Here is a 26514-nt window from a genome sequence, read left to right as displayed (position 1 = left end):
GGGTCCCCTGCATTGGGAGCTTTGGAGTCTTACCCACTGGACCTCCAGGGAAGTCCCAGTTTCCTATTGTTAACTACAACAAATTACCACAAACTTGGTGGCTTAAAACAGCAGAACTTTATTGTCTCACAGTTCTGGAGGCTAGAAATCCTAAAACCCAGGTGGTCAGCAGGGCTGTGCTCCTTCCAGAGACTCTGGGGGAGCATCTGTTTCCTTGCTTTTTCCAGCTTCTCGAGGCTGCCGGCATTCCTTGGCTCATGGCTCTTTTCCATCTTCAAAACCAGCAATCCCATCCCACCAAGTGTTCCTTTTCTGACTGACCCTGTCGCCTCTCTCTTGTAAGGACTTCTGTTTACATTGGGCCCACCTGGCCAACTCAGGATCCTCTCCCCATTGCAGAGCCTTAACTTAATCACACCTGCGAAGAAGTCCTTTTGCCTTGTAAAGTAAGGTATTCACAGGTTCTGGGGATTAGAATGGCATGTGGACCTCTTTGGGGACCATTGTTCAGCTTTCCACATGCCCTATTGTCTTCTGTCATCCAGATGTTGTCCAGGGTGGTTGCTGGTTTGAGTCTCATTCCTTTGTAGGTGACTTGTTTTTGTTCTCTGGAAATGTTTGGGATCTTCTGTTTATTCTTGGTTTTCTGAAATTGCCCGAAGCTATATCTAGGTATGGGTCCTTTATTACTCATTGTGTTGAGTACTTACTGGGCCCTTCTAATCTTAAGATTGTGTGGTCTTTCAGTTTTGGGAAACTCTCTTCTAATATTTCTTTGCTAATTTCCTTCTCTCCATCATCTCTGCTCTCTTTTAGGTATTAGACTGGATTAGTGTTGGTTTTTCTCTGACATGTTCCATCTTTCTGTGATTTTCTGTATCTGTGTTCAGAAAAATTTTGAGTTTAATTTCCTAGTTCTTTTTTTTTTTTTTTTTTTTTTTGTGGTACGCGGGCCTCTCACTGTTGTGGCCTCTCCCGTTGTGGAGCACAAGCTCTGGGGACGTGCAGGCTCAGCGGCTGTGGCTCATGGGCTCAGCCGCTCTGCGGCATGTGGGATCTTCCCGGACCCGGGCACGAACCCGTATCACCTGCATCAGCAGGCGGACTCTCAACCACTGCGCCACCAGGGAAGCCCGCAATCATATTTTTAATCTCTAAAAGATCTTTTGTTTTCTGAGTGTTCCTTTTCTATATAATTAATATACTTAGAGTATATTATGTACATTTAAAGTTCTTTTGCTTTTGTTTTATATTCACTTTAGTTCTTAGAAGTATCCCTATCTCCACCAGCTTTTCTGTTTACTCTGGACTTTTTTCCTCTCTTACATTTTTATCCAAGTTTAAACATGTATACAGTTTTTTTTTTTTTTTTTTGCGGTATGCGGGCCTCTCACTGTTGTGGCCTCTCCCATTGCGGAGCACAGGCTCCGGATGTGCAGGCTCAGTGGCCATGGCTCACGGGCCCAGCCGCTCCACGGCATGTGGGATCCTCCCGGACCGGGGCACGAACCCGTATCCCCTGCATCGGTAGGCGGACTCTCAACCACTGCGCCACCAGGGAAGCCCACATGTATACAATTTAAAGAGTCAAATAATTCTACAGAGCTTGTTATGAAAATTAGTGTATGCTGACTGTCCACCCCACTACCTTGCCGTACATAACCCACTCTCCTAAAGCAACAATTATATTTTAAATTATTACTATTATTTTTTGAATTCATGAATTTATCTCTGTATCTCTAATTGACATGTTTCATTTCTACTAGATTTTTCAGTTTTAGGCATTATTTATTGACTCCTCATTAAGAAAATGAGGATTTAGCCCTTGTTCCTACTACACTCATGCACACTTTCTGTCCCTTCCTGGTTATATTGTAATTTGGTTAGATCAGTAGTCAGTGTTTACATTATTATGTCTGTGTAAACACTGTTCACAGCTCAGCAGGGTAATATATATGCCATGATTATTTTTCCTTTCTCACACATCATTTTGTTTTCTAGAGTTAATAACTGTTACTTTTTTGTTTATTTTGTTTTCTATGCTGTAATTCAAGCCTGAACTTTTCTCTAGTTGTCTAAATCTCCTCTCAAGATAATCAGTTGCATCAGCTCTTCTGCCAGCTTACCTTCCTAAAGAAGTCTCTCCCAGAACCTTTTTTTTAAAAAAAATTATTTATTTATTTATGACTGCGTTGGGTCTTCGTTGCTGCATGTGAGCTTTCTCTAGTTGTGGCAAGCGGGGGCTACTCTTCGTTGTGGTGCACGGGCTTCTCATGGCGGTGGCTTCTCTTGTTGCGGAGCACAGGCTCTAGGCGCGTGGGCTTCAGTAGTTGTGGCACACAGGCTCAGTACTTGTGGCTCGTGGGCTCTAGAGCGCAGGCTCAGTAGTTGTGGCGCACAGGCTTAGTTGCTCCGCGGCATGTGGGATCTTCCCGGACCAGGGCTTGAACCTGTGTGCCCTGCATTGGCAGGTGGATTCTTAACCACTGTGCCACCAGGGAAGCCCCGTCTCCCAGAACCTTTTCACCTGCTCTAATCTGGACTGTTACCCTTCTCTGGTGCCCGGCGTCATGCTGGGATCTCCCTGCACCACCATCCTAGGGATTACCTTCACTTCCCACTTGTGTGGATCTCCTTGTCAGGACCTTTCTTGGCTTATTCCCTTATTTTGGTGAAGCACACCCTCTAATAGCTTGCTGTGGAAGGATGCATGAGAGGGAAACTTTTTTAGACCTTGATTGTCTGAAAGTACCTTTACTCTATCATCACAATTGATTGACTCGCCGACTGTATATAAAAGTCTATAGAATATTCCTTTGCTTTCCACCTTCCGAAGTTGCTGTTGGTGAGTCAGAAGCCATTCTGGTCCCTGATCTTAATGTTTTTTCCTCCCTGTTTTGAATTCTTTGTCCAAAGAATTCTGGAATTTCATGATGCCGCACCTTGTTGTGGATGTGTTTCATCATTGTGCAGAGTGCCTGCAGGCCTTTTCAGGCTGGAGACTCGTATCTTTCAGTCCTCGAAAATTTTCTTGAAATTATTTTGTTAGTGATTTTTCTACCCTCTCTTTTCTCTTCTTTTTCTGCAAGGCCTATCATTTGGTGTTAGACTTTTCGTCTGATTTTCTTCTTTTTTTTTCTCTTCAGTTTTCCAGTTCTTTCTCTCTGTTTTTTTTTCATTTCTCTTGCCCCCCCCCCCACCACTTCCTAAGACATTTCCTCAGCTTTATTTTCTCATCTGTTGAGTATTTTTATTTCTTGTCATACATTTTATTTCTCTGGGAATATACCTGGTGTATATATGTATGTATAGTCTTAAGAGTTCTTCCTGAGTAGTCTGTTTCCTCCAAGCTGCTTTCTTTTCTTTTGTTTTAACCTGGGTGTAATATGTTCGATGTTTTCTTCAAATATTTGGTGATCTCTTGTCCACTGTTGACTTTCAAGAGTGGGGAACTCGAAAGCTGATTAGCAGCTTTGGATGTTTGGATGAGGCTCTTTGTCTGTGGTTTCCATTGTAAAGTGCTCTATCTGGGCCATGTGGGGAAACCCCCATGTCAGTATTTTTAGATCTTTGTTCTTTATGGGATCTTAGTTGCTAGAGAACTTCTAATCTCCTGCCTGGCTGCCAGCATTGTAGGAGGTGGGTAGGCTGGGGTCTCAGCATTCAGTCTGTGAACTTCTGCTTATTCCTCGTTTCGAGAACTATGCCCTTGCCTCAACTGTGTCTGGTGTCCCCCTGTCCAGAGACCCTATGTTTAACTCTCTTCAAGGGATAAACTTCTAAATGTCTGCCTGAGTAAAGAGGTGTGTTGACTGTTTGTAGCCCTACCTTCTTCTACTCTCCTAGAGGTGCCTGGCACTGCTAGTTCTTGAAGCTTCTGGGGTTGTATTTGCGGACCGTGAGGGGATTGCTTCTTTTTCTTCACTGCCAGCACCAAGGTCAACTAGCTCAGGTTTGCTAAGTCAGTTATTTGTCCATCTGCTTAAAAAAAAAACAACTGGTTTATTGAGCTATAATTGACATACAGTAACCTGCATATAGGTCCCATTTCTGTAACCCTAACCCTGTAAACAGCATCCCTGGAAAGAGTTGTCTGTACTCACTGTCTTGAATCCCTTTCTCTTGTTCTCTCATGAACGCGTTCCAGTCAAGCCTGTATCCCTCTTGCTCCACCAAAACTGCTCCTCAGGGTCACAGATGACCACCATGTTGCTGAGTTAAATGGTCAGTTCTCTCAGTCCTCGTCTTACTTCACCTGTCAGCAGCATCTGTACAGTTTGACCTCTGTGTACACCCGTGAAACCATCACCACAGTCAAGATGACGAACATATTCCCCATCCCCAGAAGTTCCTCAGCCTCTTTGTAATCTCTCTCTGTCCCTCCCCATTCCTCGGCAACCACTAATCTACTCTCTGTCACTGTAGATTAGTTTGCATTTTCTAGAGTTTTATATAAATGGAATCATGCAGTTTGTCCTCTTCTTGTCTGTCTTTCACTCAGTGTAATTATTTTGAGATTCAGCCATGTTTTTGCCTATATCAGTAGTTAACTGCTGAGTAGTAGTATATGGATATAGCACATTTGCTTTGTTTTGTTTCTGGTTTTTAGCTGTTATGGATAAAGCTGCCATGAACATTTGTGTGCATGCTTTTGCAGGGACATATACTTCATGCCTCCTGAAGAACTAAGAACGGAATGGCCGGGTCACATGGTAGATATGTTTAATTTTCATAGAAACTGCCAAGCTGTTTTCTAAAGTGGTTATACCATTTTATAATCCTCCCAGCAGTGTATAAAAGTTCCACTTGCTTCACATCCTTATTAACACTTGGCACGGTCAGTCTTTTTAATTTCAGACATTCTAATAACCGTGTAGTCATTGGCTTTTTAGCTTACAAAACTTAGTTGCTGTCATCTCTCTTATCCAGGTGTATCTCAGAGATATTGCAGGTACATTTCCAAACCACTGCAATAAAGCGAATATCTCAATAAAGTGAGTCACACGACTGTTTTTGTTTCCCAGCGCAATATAAAAGTTATGGCTGCACTATACTGTTAAGTGTATAATAGCAATAGCATTATGTCTAAAAAATCTGCATACCTTAATTAAAAAATGCTTTAGTGCTACAAAATGCTAGCTGTCATCTGAGCCTTCAGTGAGTTGTAATCTTTTGGCCGGTGGAGGGTCTTGCCTTGATGTTGATGGCTGCTGACTGATTGCGGGGAGGCGGCGGGGTGGTGGGGGTGTTGGGGGGGGTGGAGGGGTGGTGTTTGCTGGAGGCGGTGGGGGGGGGGCGGCGAAGTTTGCCGCAGTGATTGTTCTTTCATGAATGATTTCTCTGTCGCAGGGGATGCTGTTTGATAGTGTTTTACTCACAGTAGAACCTTTTTCAAAATTGGAGTCAGTCTTCTCAAACCCTCCCACTGCTTTATCAGCTAAGTTCATGTAATGTTCTGAATCCTTTGTTGTCATCTCAACAATCAGTTGAGTTCACCGTCTTATATGGGCATGGTTTGTGGCACCCCGAGACAGTCACAACTGTAACATCAGACATCAAAGATCACCGAAACAGATATGATAATAATGGAAACGTTTGAAATACTGTGAGACTAACTAAACTGTGACACAGAGACATGAAGTGAGCAAATGCTTTGGGAAATGGTGCCTATAGACTCGCTCGATACAGGGTTGCCAGAAACCTTCAATTTGTAAAACACAGGGTATCTGCGAAGTGCGATGAAACAAGGTATGCTTGTACTTTGTCCTTCCTTTGTGGGTTTATTCCTTTTAAATGTATTTTAGCTAGTGGAATAAAATAGAGAGTTCAGAAATAGATTCTCACAAATATAGGCAATTGGCTTTTCACAGAGGTGCAGAGGTAGTGGAGAAAGATAGTCCTTTCAACAAATGGTGCTAGTACAGTAGTACATTCATTTGCAAAAAAAGTGAACTTCAACTTACAGCTCATACTTCATACAAAAATTAACACAAAATAGTTCATCAACTTGAATGTTAAGCATAAAACTATAAAGTGTTTTGAAGAACACATGGGAGAAAAATCTTCATGACCTTTGGTTAGAGAGAGTTCTTAGATCATCAAAAGCATAATCCTTAAAAGAACAAACTGATGATTGGACTAAATCAGAAGTAAATCTTTTGCTCTGTGAAAGACGCATTAACAGAATGAAAAGAAAAGCTACAGACTGAAAGAAAATATTTGCAAATCACTCATCTGACAAAGGATTTGTGTCCAGGATATATGAAGAACTCTTAAAACCCAACAATAAAAAATACCCTTTAAAAAAAAAGGGCAAAATACTTGAACAGAAACTTTACCAAGGAAGATATATGATGACAAATAAGCACATGAAAAGATGTTTATTTAACATAATCATTAGTGTTGATGGAAATGCAAATTAAAACCACAAGGAGATGCCCCTATATACCTATTAGAATGACCCAAAACAAACACCTGACAACATCAAGTGTCAGCAAGGGTGCAGAGCAACTGGAACTTCCATGCATTGCTGGTGGGAGTGCAAAATGGTATAGCCACTGTGGAAGAAAGCTAGTTTTTTTATAAAGTTAAACGTACATTTACGAGATGATCCAGCAGTCCTACTTTTAGATATTTTCCCTAGAGAAATGAAAACATAATGTCCGCACAAAGACTTGTATATGTGTGTTTATAGCAGCATTAATCATAATCACCAAAAACTGGAAACAGCTCAAATGTCCTTCAGTAGACAAACAGATAAATTGTGGTACATCACTCAGCAATAAAAAGCAAAATATTGATAAACGCAGAATCACTGATGAATCTCAAAGGTATTATGCTAGTGAAAGATGCCGGTCTCAAAATATTATATGTATACTTTAACATTCCATTTATATGACATTTTGGAAAAAGTAAAACTAAAGGGATGGAGAATAGATCAGTGGCTGGTAGAGGTTAGGGGTGGGGGAAGGGTTTGACTACAAAGGGGCAGCCCTGCTTTCTTCTTTGTTTCCTGTAAGTTTCTATTTTCCTCTTCGGTAGACTCATTTCCTTGGAGTGTTTCATCCCTAAATTTTGTCTGCTGGCCTGCCTCTGAACCCTTCCGCTTGGCTTGATTGTGAACATTTTGCTTAGATTGAGGGAGGGGTGTAAATAGTTATGTGGTTATTCCCACATAACTCTGGGAATATTTCTTATGGTAATGGGTACATGATACAGTACTTCTAGGGATGGAGGAATGGGCTACATCAACCTATAGTGTCATTTTTGCTTGAAAAATATATCTCTGGTACTAAAACCTTACCCAGAAGAGAATAATAGATTATGCAGAGCTTCTAGATTTTGATGTGGGTTAGAACTGAAAAATGAGATGTCTTTAAACTCCTTTTCCTTCTCTCTTTGATAAGTGATATAATGTGGTTTGGACACTCAGAGATTCCTGAGATTCCAGGTTCTGGTTGATGATTTACTGCAAAATTGCTTATAAATTGAAGTAGAAAATGTTTTGCAGACCTGGCAGCTTTCTGGCTTCACACCCATTTGTCACCCAGCATTTCCCTTTGTGTATAGAACAAGAATTAATTAGACTGCACTGCAGGAAAAGTTTATGGCTATAATTTATATAGGATGAATTTCTTTTTAAAGAGACAGCATTGTTTTGTTATACCTATATACATATAAGTGTGTGTATATATAAAGGGGTTTTTTTTCCTTAAAGCAGTGTCTGTGAGCTTCTGGAGTGAACAGTCATTTTTCTGCTTAATGCTAGATGTTGGTGGAATAGATGCTTTTATGGTGATGGCTTTCTGATTAAACTGTTGAGGTTTGTGTTTCTTGTTTTTAAATTCATTGTGTACTAGTGAGCAGGCCTCAGTTTTAGGTTTACATTTTACACATTGGTCAGACTTGTCTGGTTTCCAGAGCTTTGTATTCTTTTGGTCTCTTTGAAGACTTAGGATTGTGTCTTTTTTTTAGGGTCTTGCTCATTCAATTAATGTTTTCATAATCAATGCAAGTCAGAACTTGCAATTTGTTCCTGATTTGCACATTAAAGAGCTCCATTAATTAAGAATCTTGGTGTTTGGCATGTTCCTGCAGGATCTGTGCCTTATTTACATGGTAAGAGTGCAAGATGCAAGTTTCTCAGTTGTAGTGGCAATTGCAGTTAATCCTGCTTTTTCTTTCTTTCTTCTTCTTCTTTTTTTTTGGCTTGTGAATGACAGTTAATTCACAACTCATTGAAACTACTTAGGGATACATTGTACCAAAGTAGGAAAGAAGGATCCAAATGTAGGGGGCCACAGGAAGAGCAGAAAGTAAATCCTTTGTTTAAAGGGGAAAAAAACCTCTGAAAGACATAGAGAATTTATGTGTTTGGGTTTTGTTGGTTGTTTCACTTGGCTAAATGTAGGAGGCTTAATTCTGTTTACTCTGAATTTGCAGATTTTTTTTTTCCTCTTGGTAATTAATAGTAGTTGTACTGATAAATGAGGTTGCCTTTCATAATCCAAATAACCCCAGACATCTGGAAGAGCATACCCCTGTGCTTATGTCAAGTATGCTGTTTCATAATATTCCTTTTGTGAGTTTCTTTTTCATGAAATCACTTTCCAAAGTGTTTGGGTTGTTACCATTTCTTTTGGACGCCTTGGTCAAAGCTGGAGGCGGTCTCCATCTTGATATGTTAGATGGTATAAAAGCAGTTGGAAATGTGAAATCAGATCACTGGTTTAGCAGGTTCCTGCTTTCCAGTTTCACCTACTCATAATGTATTTTCCCAACAGTAGCTAGTCCATCTTTAAAAATACCATGAGAAGCAGCAAAGCATTTTTCGAAAGAGTGGAGACGTTTTTTCCCCTGATATTTATGAAACTTGCTAGGGCTTTTATGGGACTTAATTTAATTTGTCCTTATACTCTTCCATTACAATATATATGTAAAATCTTTACATATATCTTTATATATAAAGGTATATATAAAATCTTCACTGTAAAAAAAAATACATAAACAGTAGAGATGTATGTGAAAGTTCTTCCACTTTCCCAAATCCCCATACCTCCTTCTCAGAGAAAACAATGGAAGTGTATTCTTCCAGATATTTTAATATATTTAATATATATTTTCTTCCACTATATATATTTTTCCACTAAGCTTTTTTTTTGGGCGGTACGCGGGCCTCTCACTGTTGTGGCCTCTCCCGTTGTGGAGCACAGGCTCCGGACACGCAGGCTCAGCGGCCATGGTTCGTGGGCCCAGCCACTCAGTGGCATGTGGGATCTTCCCACACCGGGGCACGAACCTGTGTCCCTTGCATTGGCAGGCGGACTCTCAACCACTGTGCCACCAGGGAAGCCCTCCATTAAGCTTTAATGGAAGTTTGACAAGGAGAGGAGATTGGGAGGTGTGGGGAATAAAAGCAAAGGCTATTATTATGTTAGTTATAAATTATCTTAGAGAAAGTCAGTATGTCATGATACCTTTAGACATAATTCTCTCTTGATTATTATAATTATTAAATTTATTGCTGTCCCCAAATAAATTTGCCCATATTACTTGCTTTGAAAGTTTGTTATGCTTGGACTACACTTTCGTTTGAGTTCTTTGGTAATTTTTCATTTGCTCTCATGTAACATTGATTGTTTTGCTTGGTGTTTAGTCTCAAATCTCCCAGATTCTGTTTTTCTTGAGGCAGTTGAATAAATTTGCTTCTGTATAAGTCCAAAATGCTACTATTTTGAGAAGAGTTTTTACTAGCTATTCATATTGTTTCATGCAAGGAAAATTTTTATAGGTAGAGGGGCTGTTCAGATAATCTTAATGATTCGTTCGTCCTTAAGATGGCACATAATCTACGCTACGTGAATGTCAGCAGTGGTGGGAGTTTGGAAGAGGGCAGAGACAAATGTGCTAACTCGAGTGATTAGAAAGCATTTCCCGTGTCCTCAGTAAGGCTCATGCGGTAGAAGGACACGAGGGAAAAGAAATCAGAAGTGACCTTTTGAGAATCAGGTTGGTTAATTTACTTCTATCTTGGTATTTTATTGAGCAAGTACAATGCAGGATGCCACTATCCTCTAAAATAATAAAATAGCTCCCATATGTTAGTTGGCACTACTCCCCATGCACTGTATTAAGTTTTTACGAATGTCTCATTTAGTTCTCATGGCAGCCTGTGAAATAGGGGCTGGCTGATAACTATGTTGTACAGAAGAGGAAATCAAGTCTTAGGTTAAGTAACCTGGTTAAGGCCACACAGTTAGAGGCAAGGCCAGTATGACGTCTGCTTTGCTTCAGAACCACTGCTCTAGGCCATCACTATGCACATAGTCTGAACTACTCTAATCTGTGTTTTTTTTTTTTTTTTTTAAATCTTCCCTTTAAAGAAAGTATGAGGGAATAAAGAAATGGAATAAATGCCAAAGCTTAAAGGAATGAAGGCAGGAGAGATATGGAGATGAATTCGTTGTAAAACAGAAGGCTTAGAGTGTGACTCGTAAATGTATCCTTCAGTTTTTCTAAAGATCATTCCTGAGTACTGCTTTTTCAGTAAGAGAGCTAGAAGGGCCCTTGGGGGATCAGATGATCTGGTCCCTCCCCTATAGGCAGGCAAGACTTTTTTTAAGTGATAAAGAAAAAGATAAAAATGTGTTTTTCTTATTATAAATGTGCTACATATTCATTATATAAAGTTTAGAAAATGGCCAAGGGAAAGTAAGGAGATAATCTTCCTCAGTCCCAGCAGCTGGAGTTATGTACTTTTAATATTTTGGTGTATGGTGTAAATATTTTCTGGTTTTCTTTCCCTCTGTGGGTGTGTAGTTAGAACAAAAATGGAACCATATTCTATATTCTGTTTTGCAGTCTGCTTTTTTCTACTTAACAGAGATCATGAATATTTTTCCATGTCATTAAATATTGTTCTACAGCATTATTTTTAATGGCAGCAGAGACTTTCCATCATATGGGTAGTTTAACTAGTTCTTTATTGTTGGACATTTGGATTGTTTCCAGTTTTTCATTTTTATAAATAATGCAGTAAACATTATTGTTAGTAAATCTTTACTCACATCTGTGATAACTTTGTTTCATAAAATAAATTTCTAGGTGTGGAATTAGTATGTATTCTAGGGATATGCACAGTTTTAAGGCATTTGATCTGTATGGCCAAGTCGCCCTCCAGAAAAGCTGGATCAGTTTACATTTTCATCTTCTTTATATGAATGTCAGTTTCCCTTATCCTTGTCAACCCTGGATATTATAATTTTGTTTCATCTTTGTCACTTTGATAGGTGGAAAATGGTTTCTGCTTCTTTTAATTTGCATTTTTAAAAAATTTACATTCCCCAGTGTTTAACGAGGGTAAACATTTTTTCCTTACATTTATTGGTCTTTCATATTTCTTTTGTGAGTCATACAGGGAAAATTTTAAATTAGTTCTAGGGATGGGTGATCTTCTTGTCAATCAAATGTATGGCTACTTCTAATTTCTCCTGCTTTTATTTTAATCTGTCTTTTTGTTTGATTATTCTGTTGACAGGAAGAATTATATCTACTTCAGAAGACCTCTCTGTATTCTTGAATATATTTATTTAATCTTAATCAGCTTTTAAAAAAAATTATTAAAGTGAAGTTTGTAGTAAAAAAAAAATTCTTTTTCAAACAGTACTAATTATCCCCCTCCCCGTGACCTAATCCTGAAATATTGAACATGGATGGTGAAAGTCCTCTTTTTCCTTTCTATTAATAGTGCTCTTCAGAGAGAACTCTCTCTAGCAGTTTGGTATATATTCTTCTAGGTATTTATGTCAATTTAACCTTTTTTTAAACTGTAAATGAGATCATAAGGATACGTTGAACTAGAACCATCTTCCCATGTTAATAAATATGTCTTACCTGTTCTTTTTTTTTTTAGGGAAGGATTTTTAAAAAATGTATTTATTTAGTTTTGCTGTGTTGGGTCTTTGTTTCATGCGAGGGCTTTCTCTAGTTGCGGCAAGCAGGGGCCACTCTTCATCGCAGTGCGGGGGCCTTTCACTATCACGGTCTCTCTTGTTGCGGAGCACAGGCTCCAGACGCGCAGACTCAGTAGTTGTGGCTCACGGGTCCAGTTGCTCCGCGGCATGTGGGATCTTCCCAGACCAGGGCCCGAACCCACATCCCCCGCATTGGCAGGCAGGTTCTCAACCACTACACCACCAGGGAAGTCCACCTGTTCTTTCTTTAAAAAAAATACTATGCTATCTTTGTTTTCATTTTTTTTCCTGAGGTATTTTAAAGTACTCATCATCATGTCATTTTGCCTCTAAATACTTCTATAAATAGCTCTAAAAAGTAAGAGTGTTTCCTGTGTAACACTCATCTACTCTAACCAAATCAATACTTCCTAACAGTCCTAAGTAATATGTCCGCTCCATATTCAGATTACTGCAGTTATCCCCCAAAGTATTTGTGGTTTAGTGTATTCAGACCAAATTCTGTTTATACTTAATCCTTTTCAACAGCTGCCCAGAAAGTTATTTGGCTAAATACCTTATAAATGGGCACTTAAGATGTTTGCTGTTTTTACCTATTATAAATAATGCTAAAAAATAATGTTTTTGTACCCACCTCTTTGCTTTCTTATCTGATTATTTCTCTAGAATTAATTTCTAGAAGTGGAATAGTAGGGTCAGGAGGTATGTGTTTGTAAAACTTTGATACTTTTTGCCAGATTGCTTTCAGGATCCCTTTAGCTAATTAACTCTTATCAGTTGTGTATGGAGAGTGCCCCTTCACATTCTTGCCAGCATCAAGCACTATCAGAAAAGTATCACATTGTTTTAATTTTTTTTTTTTTTTAAGTAAGGCTAAGCATCTTTTTTTGGATGTATTTGGCCATTTGAATTTTGGAGACTATTAACCCATTTCCTAACATTTTCTTTTTCGGGTTAAGCAAATATTCTTTTATCTTGTCTTACAGGACCTGCCTTCCATCTGTATGATTTGGGCTTTCTTTAATTTCTCCACTTTGTTTTTTCAAGTGTGAGGACCAAATTCAGATATAGCATTTTAACAGAAACTCACTACCGTTTTTTGTTTGTTTGTTTTTTAAATTATTTATTTATTTGGCTGTGCTAGGTCTTAGTTGCAGCATGCGGGATCTAGTTCCCTGACCAGGGATCGAACCCGGGCCCCCTGCATTGGGAGCATGGAGTCTTAACCACTGGACCACCAGGGAAGTCCCCTCACTAGTGTTTTTTTTATTGTGTCATGGTATTGAGGAGGGCAGTTTTGTCATTTTTTTGGAATTGAAAATTTCATTTCGTTTTCCAGGTAGTTTTGATACATATCCCATAAGGGTACATTGATCTAGAAAATGAAAAACGTGCAGCTTTTTTTAAAGCTTGTAGTAGTGTTTCATTTTCTTCATCTGTATAATGGTGATATAATAATAGTATGTACCTGAAAGGATTGTTGTGAGGATTTAAATGAGTTACTACATGAAAAGTGCTCAGGCTAGTGTCTGGTACTTAGTAGGTCCTTGATAAGTGTTAGCTATTAAATCTTAAGAGTGGTAATAGTTTTTTTCTTAGGCTATAGCTCTGTGGACACAGTATTTGTTTCCCTCTTCTTAAAGGGGTTATATAAATAAATACTGGTACTATACTTATAGTTAGTTCTTTGGAGATTTGGAATGCACACACAAAGAGCACATGCCAGGAAGAATATTAGGATGTCATTTATATTCAGTTATTCATTCAACAATGTGGAGTCGGCCGCTTGCCAACACCCAGTATACCAAGGTGAGCGGTGCAGTCCCTGCCTCAGGATGCTCACAGCAAGGTGTGGAGATAGGTAAACCACTTTTAAAGCATCATTTAAATGTTTTTACATGAAAGCAACATCTCAACGTGTTTCGTTTTGGGGTTGATGAATAAGCAGTGCTTACCTTCACTAATATTAAAAGGAACGCAAATAAAATAATCTTTTATTTTCTGAGCCTCAGTTTATCTAAGTGGCGATAATGACTGTTTTCATGAGAATGCATTGTAACATGCCTAACAAAAATTGTTAATTATTTTCATGTTTGTAAGTTCTTAAATCTGATACAGTGGTTTTGAGACTCTTAGGAGTAGCCTATACATCTTATAGTTGGCGTGTTCAAATAAGGAAAAAGTTAAGCTTGATTACCTTGCTTCCGTTAACAAAAGGTCACTTTGTTGAGGATACACAGTTGTTGAAGGTAGCAGATAGGGAGTCCACATTTTATTTGCATGTCAGAATTCAGATTTGGAAATGATAGTGTAGTTAGATGTTCTGTCATGTGACTTGGGCGTCGATTCTCTGGAACTGAAATATTTGTAGAGTACTTTTTATGGCCCAAGTGATGTGTTGGCTGCTAGAGTGGCAGGACAAGGTCTGTGTCTCAAGCTGCTTACAACACGTACAGTACAATATGTGTTGTAGCAATGCTGTGAAGGATACTGAGAGAGGAAGGATTAACTGCATGGGAACCCCCATTTCCAGAACCATACTGTATAGGGTCTTGGTTCAGGACAGTTCACTACCTGTTTGGGCACTTGGTTCGGGACAGTTCACTATCTGTTTATTTAAAGGCTTTTTAATATGAAAGGATCAGACTATTTTATATGAAACAGAAGGTTACTTGGATTGTGGTTTTAATTTTATTTTTAACAAGTTCCCTTACTTCAGAGTTTAAACTTTAATAGCATTTTAAATTGTAAGAGTAATATGTGCTTATAAAATATTCAAACAGTTCAAAAGTATATCAAATAAAAATGAAAGTATCTCCACTCTCCCAGGGTAACTCCTATATTAGACAGTTTAAGCAATTACTGTGGTAAATAAACTTGGATTTTAAGTACCTCGTGCTCTGAGCATTTACCCTTTCTGTTTAAAGGGGAAAAATAAATTTCCCTTTTCAGGTAAGTACTCTGGAACAATGGAGGTTGTCTAGGAACTGTGAAACGGAAGGTAGCTAGTGGATTTCGGGAAGTACATTGATCAGTTAGATTGCTGTGTCCTGTAGGGCTTTTTAAGGATTTATTGACACACTTCATCAAGGTATTTGAGAGAGTATTCAGGGAAACCTAAGAAATTCTGCACTTCTTTTCCCTTCCTTACACATTCATACCTGGTCAGAAATTACAGCTCGAGTGGGATGTCCCTCCACAGAACTCAGATGCACACTATCTGTCATGTTACTTAGTGCGGCAGTAATGTAAAATGGGAGGGAGTTTTCCTTTTGGTTTCTTTCTGAGAGGGGGCTCACCCAACATATTTTATCCTATGTCTCTCCACCTCTCCCTTATTTCAACTTCCACTTACTCCCCAGTTCCCTGCATCATTCTCTTAAGAGAAAAAATAACTTTTGTCCACTGAGTCCTCTTTCTTACTTGATTTAATATGTCTTAGGCTGAATGTTTCTCACAAAAATACTTTGCATTCAGAATTAGCCCATCAAATCATTTCCTCATAGACCCCTGCACAGACTGCATGCCTTCTACCATGGGGCTCCCTGAGGTCGGAAAACCCAAGTCTGCTTTTGGATTAGTTGTCATGATTTTAGAATATAAGTCCCCACACTCTGCTTTGGAAAAGTTATCCTGGTGGTGATTTTGTACCATTAAAAAAAAAGATCCTACTTTTGGTTCACACAACCAACCAACACAGTGGGACAGAACTTCTTCTACTGTTGCAGTCGAAATATGGTCCTCCTAAGAGTACATCTGTTCCTCTAATAAATCGGGGGCTTATATACGTGCCCACACCTGTGTATGTGTATACCTACATGGATATATAAAAATTCTAGTTGCACCCACACTGGAAATGATAGCGACTCATCCACACAGTGGGTGTTAAGGAATTTGTAACCTGCAGTGCTCTTTCTTACTGGTAACGCCATCCTGCTTGGGGAATATAGAACAAGCCCAAACAGTAATACTGACAGAATTCGGAATTATGATACAGTGCAGCCTTCACGTAGTTCTTTGTTAAAGAAGTTAGGGCCTAAATGTTAAGGCTTATTGTTATTCCGAGTTGATAATCTCTGCCTTGCTTTAATAATTTTTCCTCATGCCTGGGTAGCCCGCGAGTTGCACAATAATCACTCACACAGCTTTGTAATCAATGCCCAAAGTAATAGGATTCCTCTGGCCACCGGCAATTAATAAATTTGTGTCTTTTTTAAAACACTAGCAAGTCGGGCCTGAAATACGACTGACTGGCTCTCCTCATTTGCATATTTATTGCAGTGGAAAAATTCTTACCAGATGATTGATGCTGAGCCTGCCTCTTGAATTCCAAGCAGCACATTATTATGAAATGAAAAACGCCGGCCATACAGTTGATTAAAGTTGAAGACAGTGGAATCGGTGTTTTTTAAGATTGTGGGAGAATTAAAGGCATATTTTAATGGATGTTGACAAGAAGTGAACTAACAAAAGCAAAGCAAAGGATTTGCTTGAAAAGATTTAATCAAACGTCTTTCTTGGGGGATTAATTGCCGGGGATGACTGCTGCAAGTGGCAGGCTTGTATGGATTTGAATGAAAAGTATTGTTCTCAGGCCAGTATATCGTGTGTCCTTTTGACCTATAGTTTAGCTGCAGTCCTAGAGTTACTTCAGAAGGAGGAAGGAAAAAAAAAAAAAAATGCTCTTGCGATCTGTATATTCTACCTCAATGTATATATCTGGGGTAATAGGAATGTGGGAGTTTATATTACTTGCACATAAATAATTGTGTGTTTGCATATTTACTTAAAAAATAATGGTGTGGATATTTAAAAACTGATAAGGTGAGCTTTATTTTACTTTATACATTTGCTCTTCCCATTGCCCTCCATCCCCTTGCCAGAAGTTTTACTTATTGGCTTATAATCTAATTAATGAACTGTGTGCCCATGTCCAAACTTATTCTCTGCCTACAGTTTTGTTTACATCGAACAGCCTAGATGAATCAGGGAAAAAAATAAAGCTGTTAAGTGAAAATGGTTTTTAGATTGGTGACATTTTATATATAGAATGCTTGCATATGGGTAGCATGTAAATGGATACTTAATATAGGAATGTATGAATACTAGTTCAGTCCTATTGCTGTAGATCAGAACAGGCAGAGCTAGAGATTTTCACCATGTGAAAGATGCTGATTTTGTGATAGTAATGTACTTTCTCTTTGTACAGCATTAAAAAAATTGGCAGAATACCTTAATATATAAAAGCATTTGCTATTTTTCACCTTAATTCTGTAAGATAAGCAGGCAAAGGATTATCTACATTTTATAGATGAGACCATTGGGACTTGAAGAGATTAAATTGGTCCACTCAGTGGAAAATTACTAGTTGGTGATAGTGTCAGTTAGGATACAGGGCTCCTGACCCTTAGTAAAGTACTCTTTCTTTTTATTCTCTACTTGGGAAATTATTCCTAAAGCCAGTGCCCAGGTGCTTGGGTTGAATCTTGGTAATAAGGTGAGGCATCGGTCCTTCTTAATCTCCTCTTAATGGAAAAGCCTCTGGAAATGGACCATGTAAGACAAAATAAGCATATATGTCCTTGACGGTCGCCATTTGTTTTGTGGCCAGGTGCCCTAACTTCTTCAACAAAGAACTACGTGAAGGCTCTACTGTATCATAATTCCGAATTCTGTCAGTATTACTGTTTGGGCTTGTTCGTTTGAACAAGAAGAAAGTATCTGCAGCTTTTGTTAATTTTTAACTCTGACGCTAATTGGGAGAAAAGCTAGAGGTGAACTAGAAACTGTTGATCCCATTCCCTTTCACATTCATAGGGTTGAACAAATAGAATTCAGCCCTATATGAATGCTAAAGAGAGTTGCTTGTTTTGGTTTGGTTTTTGGCTGCGAAGAATTCACTATTGGATTTGAGCCTCTGGGAGAGAGTCTTTCCTCATCCTCGTCGGCTGTGTCTTCCAGGAGGCCTACCGCGACCAGCAGAGGATTGCTCATCGTCTCTTCAGGTTTTACATAAAATTTTACTAGAAGGAGATGTGGCCCTAATATCACAGAGAAACGAGAATTGGGCTCTGGCTTCTAAATCTCTTCGCAGGAGGTTGTCCATGTGTTGGCCACTGGTGACTTGACTTTGATAAACATTTTTTTTTTTTTTTTTGGTGGTTAGCAGCACAGAATTGCAGATTTCACCTCTGGTAGGTCTCTTGACACTTTGATGCATGGTGGTGCTATCCCTGAATGGAGCTTAAATACTTTAGGGCTACTTTCTGACTGGGTGAAGGGGTGTATAAAATGAGAACATATGAGAGAGTATTAACGGAAAGGCACACTTTGATTTACTGATATTGGCTCTCTGCTTTCTTGTTGGATTGATATGCTGTCTAATATATCTGTGATGGATTTTTTAAAACTGACTTGAACAACAAAAAAAAAGGGCTTGTGTAGCTACTTGAAAGTGGCCCTTAAAAGTAGTAGTCTTTTTGTTGGACGTTTTTAGAATTCTTGGTTATGTTACATTAGAGAGTCAAATTATGACTTGCTTGTTGGGGGCAAGCAGCCATAAACATTATGAACTGCTTTGCAGCTTCTTCCCTGCATGGTTCCTGATCTCATATTTTAGATCATGGACACATGGTACCTAGAGGAAGAAAGGGACAGGCACTTGATTTTCCTGTTCTTATAATTTTTTATTGTGGTAAAAAGACACATAACGTGAAATTTACCATCCTGTTTTAAGTGTACAGTTCAGTAGTACTAAATATATTCACATCGTTATGCAGCCAGTCTCCAGAACCTTTTGATTTTGCAGAACTAAAATCCTATACCCATTAAACAACAACTCTCCATTTCCCTCTTGCCCCAGCCCCTGACAAGCACCGTTTCTGTTGCTATGAATTGGGCTACTCTAGGTACCTCATATAAGTGGGATGATATAGGATTTGTCCTTCTGTGACTGGCTTATTTCACTTAGCATAATGCCCTCAAGGTTCATCCATGTGGTAACATGTGTCAGAATTCCTCTCCTTTTTTTTGTTTTTTTTTGCGGTACGCGGGCCTCTCACTGCTGTGGCCTCTCCCGTTGCGGAGCCTGTGCTCCGGCCGCGCAGGCTCAGCAGCCATGGCTCACGGACCCAGCCGCTCCGCGGCATCTGGGATTATCCCGGACTGGGGCACGAACCCGTGTCCCCTGCATTGGCAGGCGGACTCTCAACCACTGCGCCTCCAGGGAAGCCCACCTCTCCATTTTTTTTCCTCCTCTCCATTTTAAGGCTGAATAATATTCCATTGTCCTTTTGGACTAGGCTCCAGGTTGAAGGAATGTAGACGATTTTTTTCTGTAGGGAGATAGACTGGGATGGTAGAATTATTACTACTTTGGTCTTAGGGTTTTTTTAAAGGTGTTTTTAAAAATTGTGGTAAAATAGATATGACATAACATTTACCATTTTTAACCATTTTAAAGTGTACAGTTCAGTAGCCAGTACATTTGCATTGTTATGCAACCATTACCACTGTCCATTTCAAAACCTTTTTCATCATCCCAAATTGAAACTCTGTGTCCATTAAACAATAAGTCCCCATTCCCACCTCTCCCCAGCCCTTGGTAACCACCCTTCTATTTTCTGTTTGACCATTTTTTTAGATATCTCATATAAGTGTAATCACAATATCTGTCCTTTTGCAACTGACTTATTTCACATAGCCTAATATTTTCAAGGTTTAGGCTTGGGAATTTTGAAAACTACTTTGCAAATGCAAAATTGATTTGTAGTTTCACTTTGGAGAACATGGGCTCTCTTAAGATGTAGCTGTTTCTAGAAAAGGAGGTAAAAACAATGGTTCATATTTGCACAGAATTTGGATGAGAGGAGATTTCGGCGTTTTCATGGGCTTCCTTCCAAGTATTAGTGTCTCTTCTATTTTCTTAAGGTTCTGGCTGTAACATAACTCTCAGAACCTTAGCTATATGGAATCTCTGTTTATAATATTCAACTCTTTTCATAGATGATCATTTGTGGTAACCTAATATTTGTAGTTATTTGTATTCTCTGCTTTCCTCATTACTTTAAAAATTTACATGTTTATATACATAATTTTGCATTATCCTAGTTACACACTTAGAACATTTAAAGTAATTCTTCTCTTTAAAATTATTATATCTTTATTCTTTTTATTCTTCTTGCCTACTTCTCATCTTGTTTGTGCCTAATCCATTTCCCCAAAACTGTCCGAAGAATAATTATGTTACTTTTTTCTTCTTCATGAGAGTAACTTTTTATTTTTATATTTGGTGGAAAGGTTTTTTTGTTTGTTTGTTTTGTTAAGATTCAGAGTAACAGGTTGAGAACCTGGGTTTAGAACACAAGGCATTTTGGATTTTTTTCAGGTAATATTTAGGTATTGCAGGTTCCCCCAAGTGATGTGGATATGTACTGATTATATAAGTATTAGAATGTGGAATTTAGAAAAGATGTGGTCAAGGATCTTCTGTTTCATTTAAATAAGCAAGTTGTATTTATATAGTCCTTTCTTTTTTTTTTTTTTTTTTTTTTTGCGGTACGCGGGCCTCTCACTGTTGTGGCCTCTCCCGTTGCAGTCCCGTTGCGGAGCACAGCCTCCAGACGCGCAGGCTCAGTGGCCATGGCTCACGGGCCCAGCTGCTCCGCGGCATGTGGGATCTTCCCGGACCCGGAGCACGAACCCGTGTCCCCTGCATTGGCAGGCGGACTCTCAACCACTGCGCCACCAGGGAAGCCCCAGTCCTTTTTTTTTGGCTACAAGAACAATATTTTATTATTTTTATTAATTAATTTATTTTTTTGGCTGCATTTGGTCTTTTTTTTTTTGGCTGTGTTGGGTCTTCGTTGCTGCGTGCGGGCTTCTCATTGCGGCATTGCGGTGGCTTCTCTTGTTACGGAGCACAGGCTCTAGGCGCGTAGGCTTCAGTAGTTGTGGCACACGGGCTCAGTATTTGTGGCTTGCAGGCTCAGTAGTTATGGTGCATGGGCTTAGTTGCTCCACGGCATGTGGGATCTTCCTGGACCAGGGATTGAACCCGTGTCCCCTGCATTGGCAGGTGGATTCTTTTTTTTTTGCGGTACGCAGGCCTCTCACTGTTGTGGCCTCTCCCGCTGCAGAGCGCAGGCTCAGCGGCTCACGGGCCCAGCCGCTCCACGGCATGCGGGATCCTCCCAGACCGGGACATGAACCCACGTCCCCTGCCTCGGCAGGCGGACTCCCAACCACTGTGCCACCAGGGAAGCCCGGCAGGTGGATTCTTAACCGCTGTGCTACCAGGGAAGTCCCTGCAATGGGTCTTAGTTGTGGCATGCGGGATCTTTCATTGTGGCTCACGGGCTTCTCTAGTTGCAGCGCTCAGGCTCCTCTCTAGTTGTGGCGCGTGGCCTCCAGGGCATGCAGGCTTGGTAGTTGCAGCGTGCAGGCTTACTTGCCCCGAGGCCTGTGGGATCTTAGTTCCCTGACCAGGGATCGAACCCAAGTCCACTGCATTGGAAGGCGGATTCTTAACCACTGGACCACCAGGGAAGTCCCTGTATAGTCTTATACGGAGATTACTGGAGGAATGCAAAGTAGCTATTGGGTTATTGAGTTCCTTCTGACCAATCCACGGAGGCTTTCTCAGGTAAGCTCTTAGCCATATGTTGAAATGGAATGCTGCAGTGTGATCTGTTTGGAGAACTTGTCTGAGTCATGTGTTGGTGTCCCATTGATGAAATAGGTTGAGATGTAAAATAGTGAGGAAGCTACTCATGCTGCGCAAGGTAGAAGCAGAAGAGAGAGAATCAAATTCATAAAAATCACTTAAACTGAAGTTCGTGTGGGCTGAAGTTAGTCTAGAATATAAAACAGAAATGAATGTAGGGATTGCTAAATGAGAGTAAGGATGCTTGTGAGAAGATTACAGTTACTTAAAGGAAAGTGGGAAGGAGTGATCGAAGCATAGCCAGAGACAGATGGACAACTGTTAGTGATAGGAAGTATGGAAACCACAGGATTTAGCAACTGACTGAATATATTGAATAAGGGCTCCAAAATGTCAGTGATCTCCTGTGAAAACATTAGACAGAGGTGAGAGAATCAGACAAAGGAGAAGTATTAGGTTGGAAGAAAAAAGTTTTGTTTCTGACATGGTGTTTGAGGGAGTGATGGAGCATCCATGTGAAGATTTTCTTGGCAGTTGCTGGAAATGGGAAAGTTTGATTATAGAGCGAGATGTCTGAGTGCTGTCAAAACTTAACTAGTAGTTGTTATCCATGTCTATTTAGCCCCTTTAGTAGGATTTTGCTGATAAAGAAGGTAAGAGTTTGGTTCTCAGAGGGCCAGATTTTATTCTGAAAGTTCTTGGTCATAGACTTGAAACTTAATCCTGACCAGCTTTATTACATGTGCATCCTTTTGGTCGTGAGGAGAATCAGGTGAGAACATATTCTTGGTGTGCAAAATTTTAATACACAGTTCAGTACGATGGAACCTCCATATCCTTGGGTTCCGCATCCACGGATTCAACCAATTTTGGATCAAAAATACTTGGAAAGAAAAAATGTCAGAACGTTCCGAAAAGCAAAACTTGAATTTGCAGCACTCTCGCAACTATTTACATAGTATTACATAGTATTTACATAGTATTCACAACGATTTTTGTAGCATTTACATTGTACTAGTTGTACGTAATCTAGAGATGATTTAAAGTATGTGGGAGGATGCGTGTAGGTTACATGCAAATACCAGGCCCTTTCATATAGGGAACTTGAGCATCCATGGGTTTCATTATCCTGGGGGAGAGCTCCTAGAACCAATCCCCTGAGGATACCGAGGGATGACTGTACTGCAAACAGTAAGTCATTAACTTGGGTTTCTATTCGTGAACTGGAACCTTCCTTAAGGGTATGTGTTGGGAGATTGAATGAATGAGGTGGTAGCTCACACCAGAGGCAAAGGAGATCTCCTGGGGGAGGGTGGTGGTGATGGTGGTGGTGGTAGGGGCCCCAGGACTAAGCTGTGCTCTTCAGAAGAGAAGGAATTGCTTAAGGAGTTGATCAGTAAAGGGATAATCCAAGAGGTCAATGGGTAACCTGTAGAAAAATATCTGAGAAAGAAACACCAAAGGAAAAAAATTATTGGTTATGATGACAGGCAGGGAAGGAGTGTGTCAAACTTATTAAATTTAAGAACTCACAGTTTACTGCAGACGCTCTTCTAAGTACCTTACACATTGTTACCTTGCTTGTTCCTCACAACGACCCTATGAGGTAGGCACTGTTATTATCTCCTTTCAGGAATTCTGTATTTCAGAGAGTTTTCAGTCCCGGCGTACCCTGTGCCCACCCCCTCAGCCATTACTGCTCAGGAGTCCAGCGTCATAGGCATCACCTACTTTGGAGAACTGTAGATAATTAACTGTTCCTTCCCTCTGCTTTATTTCCCAGGTCACAAGGCACTTAAAGCATTGTTGAGGTCATTGGTAGATCTTCAGGAAGAGTTGCTTTTCCAGTATCCAGACACTAGATACCTAGTAGATGGGACAAAGCCCAAAGCAGAAAGGTAAGGAGGGAATGGAACTATGGAATTGCTTATTTTCTTTTCGTCTGAATGGTTTCCCATTATTTATGAAAAAGAAAGTCACGTCCTTTCCAGGCAGATACCGGACTTAATGTTAGTAAAATAGAAAGAGCCTCTTACGTTTAATTGGTGGCCAGGATGACACATAAATTGGGAATTAGGTTTTGGATTTTTATGCATAGTTGTGCCTAAGCTTCTTTGTAAGCTTCTGCAAAAATCTTGCCTTCTTTTTCGATCTAGTGAGACTATAGGTGAAAGCGCATTTTTAACATGAACGCTTAATTAATGTTTATGAAGCACTTTGTTGCCCATACACGGAATTGCCAGTCACAACTGTTGACTTTTCAGTGAAGGAAGAAGCAGTTATTGCGAAGGGTAGAAAAATTTCAGGAAATAGTAGAAGAAAACATTTTTTCCCTTCCTGAAATTATCACAGTTGATGAAGGTTCTCCTCTACCTCCCCCCTTTGTTTGAGCCTTCTTCATAGGGTACCTGCCTGTTGTTTTCCGTTGGGCTTCCCCTCTGCTCCATAACTTTCTACTGAATTAGTTGGAATGACAAAGGAAAGGAGCTCACATTTAGTAAGCACTTCCTGTGCGCTGGGGTCGGTAGTCCAGGCAGTGTAGCTGGCTCTGTAGCTGTAGGCTCTAGTGCTCTCTCACACAGTTGAGGGTATTACAGCCTAGCTCGGGTTCTGTGGCCTACCCCTTTGAGATTTCTTCACATTCTGCTTGTCTTCGTTTGGTTCAACCAATATTACTCAGCTTTCCTGAGTAGTTGGTTACAGGGAGACATATTTCCCTTATTGATTTGGGGATTGAGGTCATAAAAGTATGATTATATGTTTAATTTTTAAAGACCCTCCTGTAGCAGTATAGGCCTGGTTCATGTGCATTTCTAATAATGTTTTTAACAACCTCATTTATTTTTATAGTTGGCTTACTTTTTAAAAAATATTTTGAAACCATCTATTTTTATATTTATTTTAAAAGATACATGAATTTTTGTTTGACCTCACGAATGTTTTCTTCCAACAACAACAAAAAAGCCGTCCTCACGTCTCCCGTGCTATTTAAGATGCAGACAGCATAGGGAAAGCCCAAATACTCTTGACTGCATGTGGGCCTAGGTTTTTTTTGTTGTTGTTTTTTAAAAATTAATTAATTAATTAATTTTATTTTTGGCTGCATTGGGCCTTCGTTGTGTGTGGGCTTTCTCTAGTTGCAGTTGCATGGGCTTCTCATTGCGGTGGCTTCTTGTTGCGTAGCATGGGCTCTAGGTGCGTGGGCTTCAGTAGTTGTGGCACAAGGGCTCAGTAGTTGTGGCTCGTGGGCTCCAGAGTGCAGGCTCAGTAGTTGTGGCGCACTGGCTTAGTTGCTCTGTGGGATGTGGGATCTTCCCAGTCCAGGGCTTGAACCCGTGTCCCCTGCATTGGCAGGCGGATTCTTAACCACTGCACCACCAGGGAAGTCGCACGCCTAAGTTTTTATTTAGGTAACGTTTATTTACATTGGACTCAGTGTTCTTACTGGTTTTCCAGTGAGGAGGAGATTTCCAGTGAAGATGAAGAGCTCATAGAAGAGAAGCAGCAGCAGCAGAGGAGGGCCCCAGCAAAGAGGAAGCTGGAGACTGAGGACTACCCCAGCTTCATAGCGAAGCGCTTCGCCGACTTCACTGTCTACAGGAACCGTACGCTCCAGAAGTGGCATGATAAGACCAAGCTGGCTTCTGGAAAACTGGGGAAGGCAAGTGTGTGCACTCATGTGTGTAAGGCAACCTGAAGCAGCTGTGAGAAATTGGAAGTACAGCTCCCTTATATGGATGATGCCTCAGTGTCATAGTAATCAGTCACTTCCGTAGAAAAATTTACTGAACCCTAACGCTAACCCTAACCCTAATCCATTGGGGTTTATACCATTCAATCATGGGATTTCAACTTTATTAGAAAAAGTTTTTTATTCTAGAAGTTGTGATCTTGTAAGTGTTGGAAATACAAATACTTTAAAGAAATGGACTTTAAAACAATTATTAAAGGAGCAGAGGTTAATCTGTGGGTATAGGAAACTAATATGACCTGCTTAGGGACTAATTTTTTTTTTTTTTCTGAGAACAGTTAGAGCCATTCACAAACTCAGTCTTTAACAGAAAGTTCCTCCTGGAAGGAGGATTGTCTGTTTCTCTGCTGACACAGAAAAATAGGGAAACCAACATAGCTGCCTTAAGCAGAGACTTTCCATGTTATCTGACACTGGTTAATGTTGTTGCAGGGTTTTGGTGCCTTTGAACGTTCAATCTTGACTCAGATTGATCATATTCTGATGGACAAAGAAAGATTACTTCGAAGGACACAGACCAAGCGCTCTATCTACCGAGTTCTTGGCAAACCTGAGCCTGCAGCCCAGCCTGTCCCAGAGAGTTTGCCAGGACAGCCGGTAAGAACTGTGATGCATGGTGATTATGGGAGCAGTTTCTAGGAGGCTAATTAATTGAAAAATCTTATCATCTCCTTGTAGGTATTCCTCTGGGTATAAGAAGTCAGTGAAAGAAAGGGAAAAAAGCACTACTTTCCTAGATTGTTGAGAAACTGAGAATATGTGGGAGGGGGAAGTTTTTAAAAAATGAAGCTGTTATTGTGTGTAGCCTTCTCTTAATTTTGAGTTTGATCTGAGTCTGGTCATGGAAGCATTTGTAATCCAATTTTTTTTTTAATAAATTTTTTTTTTTTTAAATTTATTTTTGGCTGTGTTGGGTCTTTGTTGCTTGCTGTGCACGGGCTTTCTCTAGTTGCGGTGATCAGGGGCTACTCTTCGTTGCAGTGCGCAAGCTTCTCATTGCAGTGGCTTCTCTTGTTGCAGAGCACAGGCTCTAGGAATGTGGGCTTCAGTAGTTGTGGCTCATGGGCTCTAGAGTGCAGGCTCATTAGTTGTGGCTCACGGGCTTAGTTGCTCCGCGGCATGTGGGA

General features: G+C 40.0%; 1 protein-coding gene across 2 annotated transcripts in view; it reads left to right on the top strand.

Moving 5' to 3' along the window:
* Nucleotides 1-26514, top strand: part of AATF (apoptosis antagonizing transcription factor) — a 100019-nt gene that overhangs the window by 14041 nt on the left and 59464 nt on the right. For both annotated transcript variants that reach the window (XM_065897581.1, XM_065897582.1), the window contains exons 5-7: nucleotides 23420-23534; nucleotides 25093-25297; nucleotides 25820-25984. In XM_065897581.1, the coding sequence (XP_065753653.1) occupies nucleotides 23420-23534; nucleotides 25093-25297; nucleotides 25820-25984 (485 nt within the window). The remainder of the gene's footprint in view (nucleotides 1-23419; nucleotides 23535-25092; nucleotides 25298-25819; nucleotides 25985-26514) is intronic.

Source organism: Phocoena phocoena, chromosome 19, assembly GCF_963924675.1.
Source record: "Phocoena phocoena chromosome 19, mPhoPho1.1, whole genome shotgun sequence".
Lineage (NCBI taxonomy): Eukaryota > Metazoa > Chordata > Mammalia > Artiodactyla > Phocoenidae > Phocoena > Phocoena phocoena.
The sequence above is the reverse complement of the archived record's forward strand: the minus strand, read 5'-3'. Positions and strand labels throughout refer to the sequence as shown.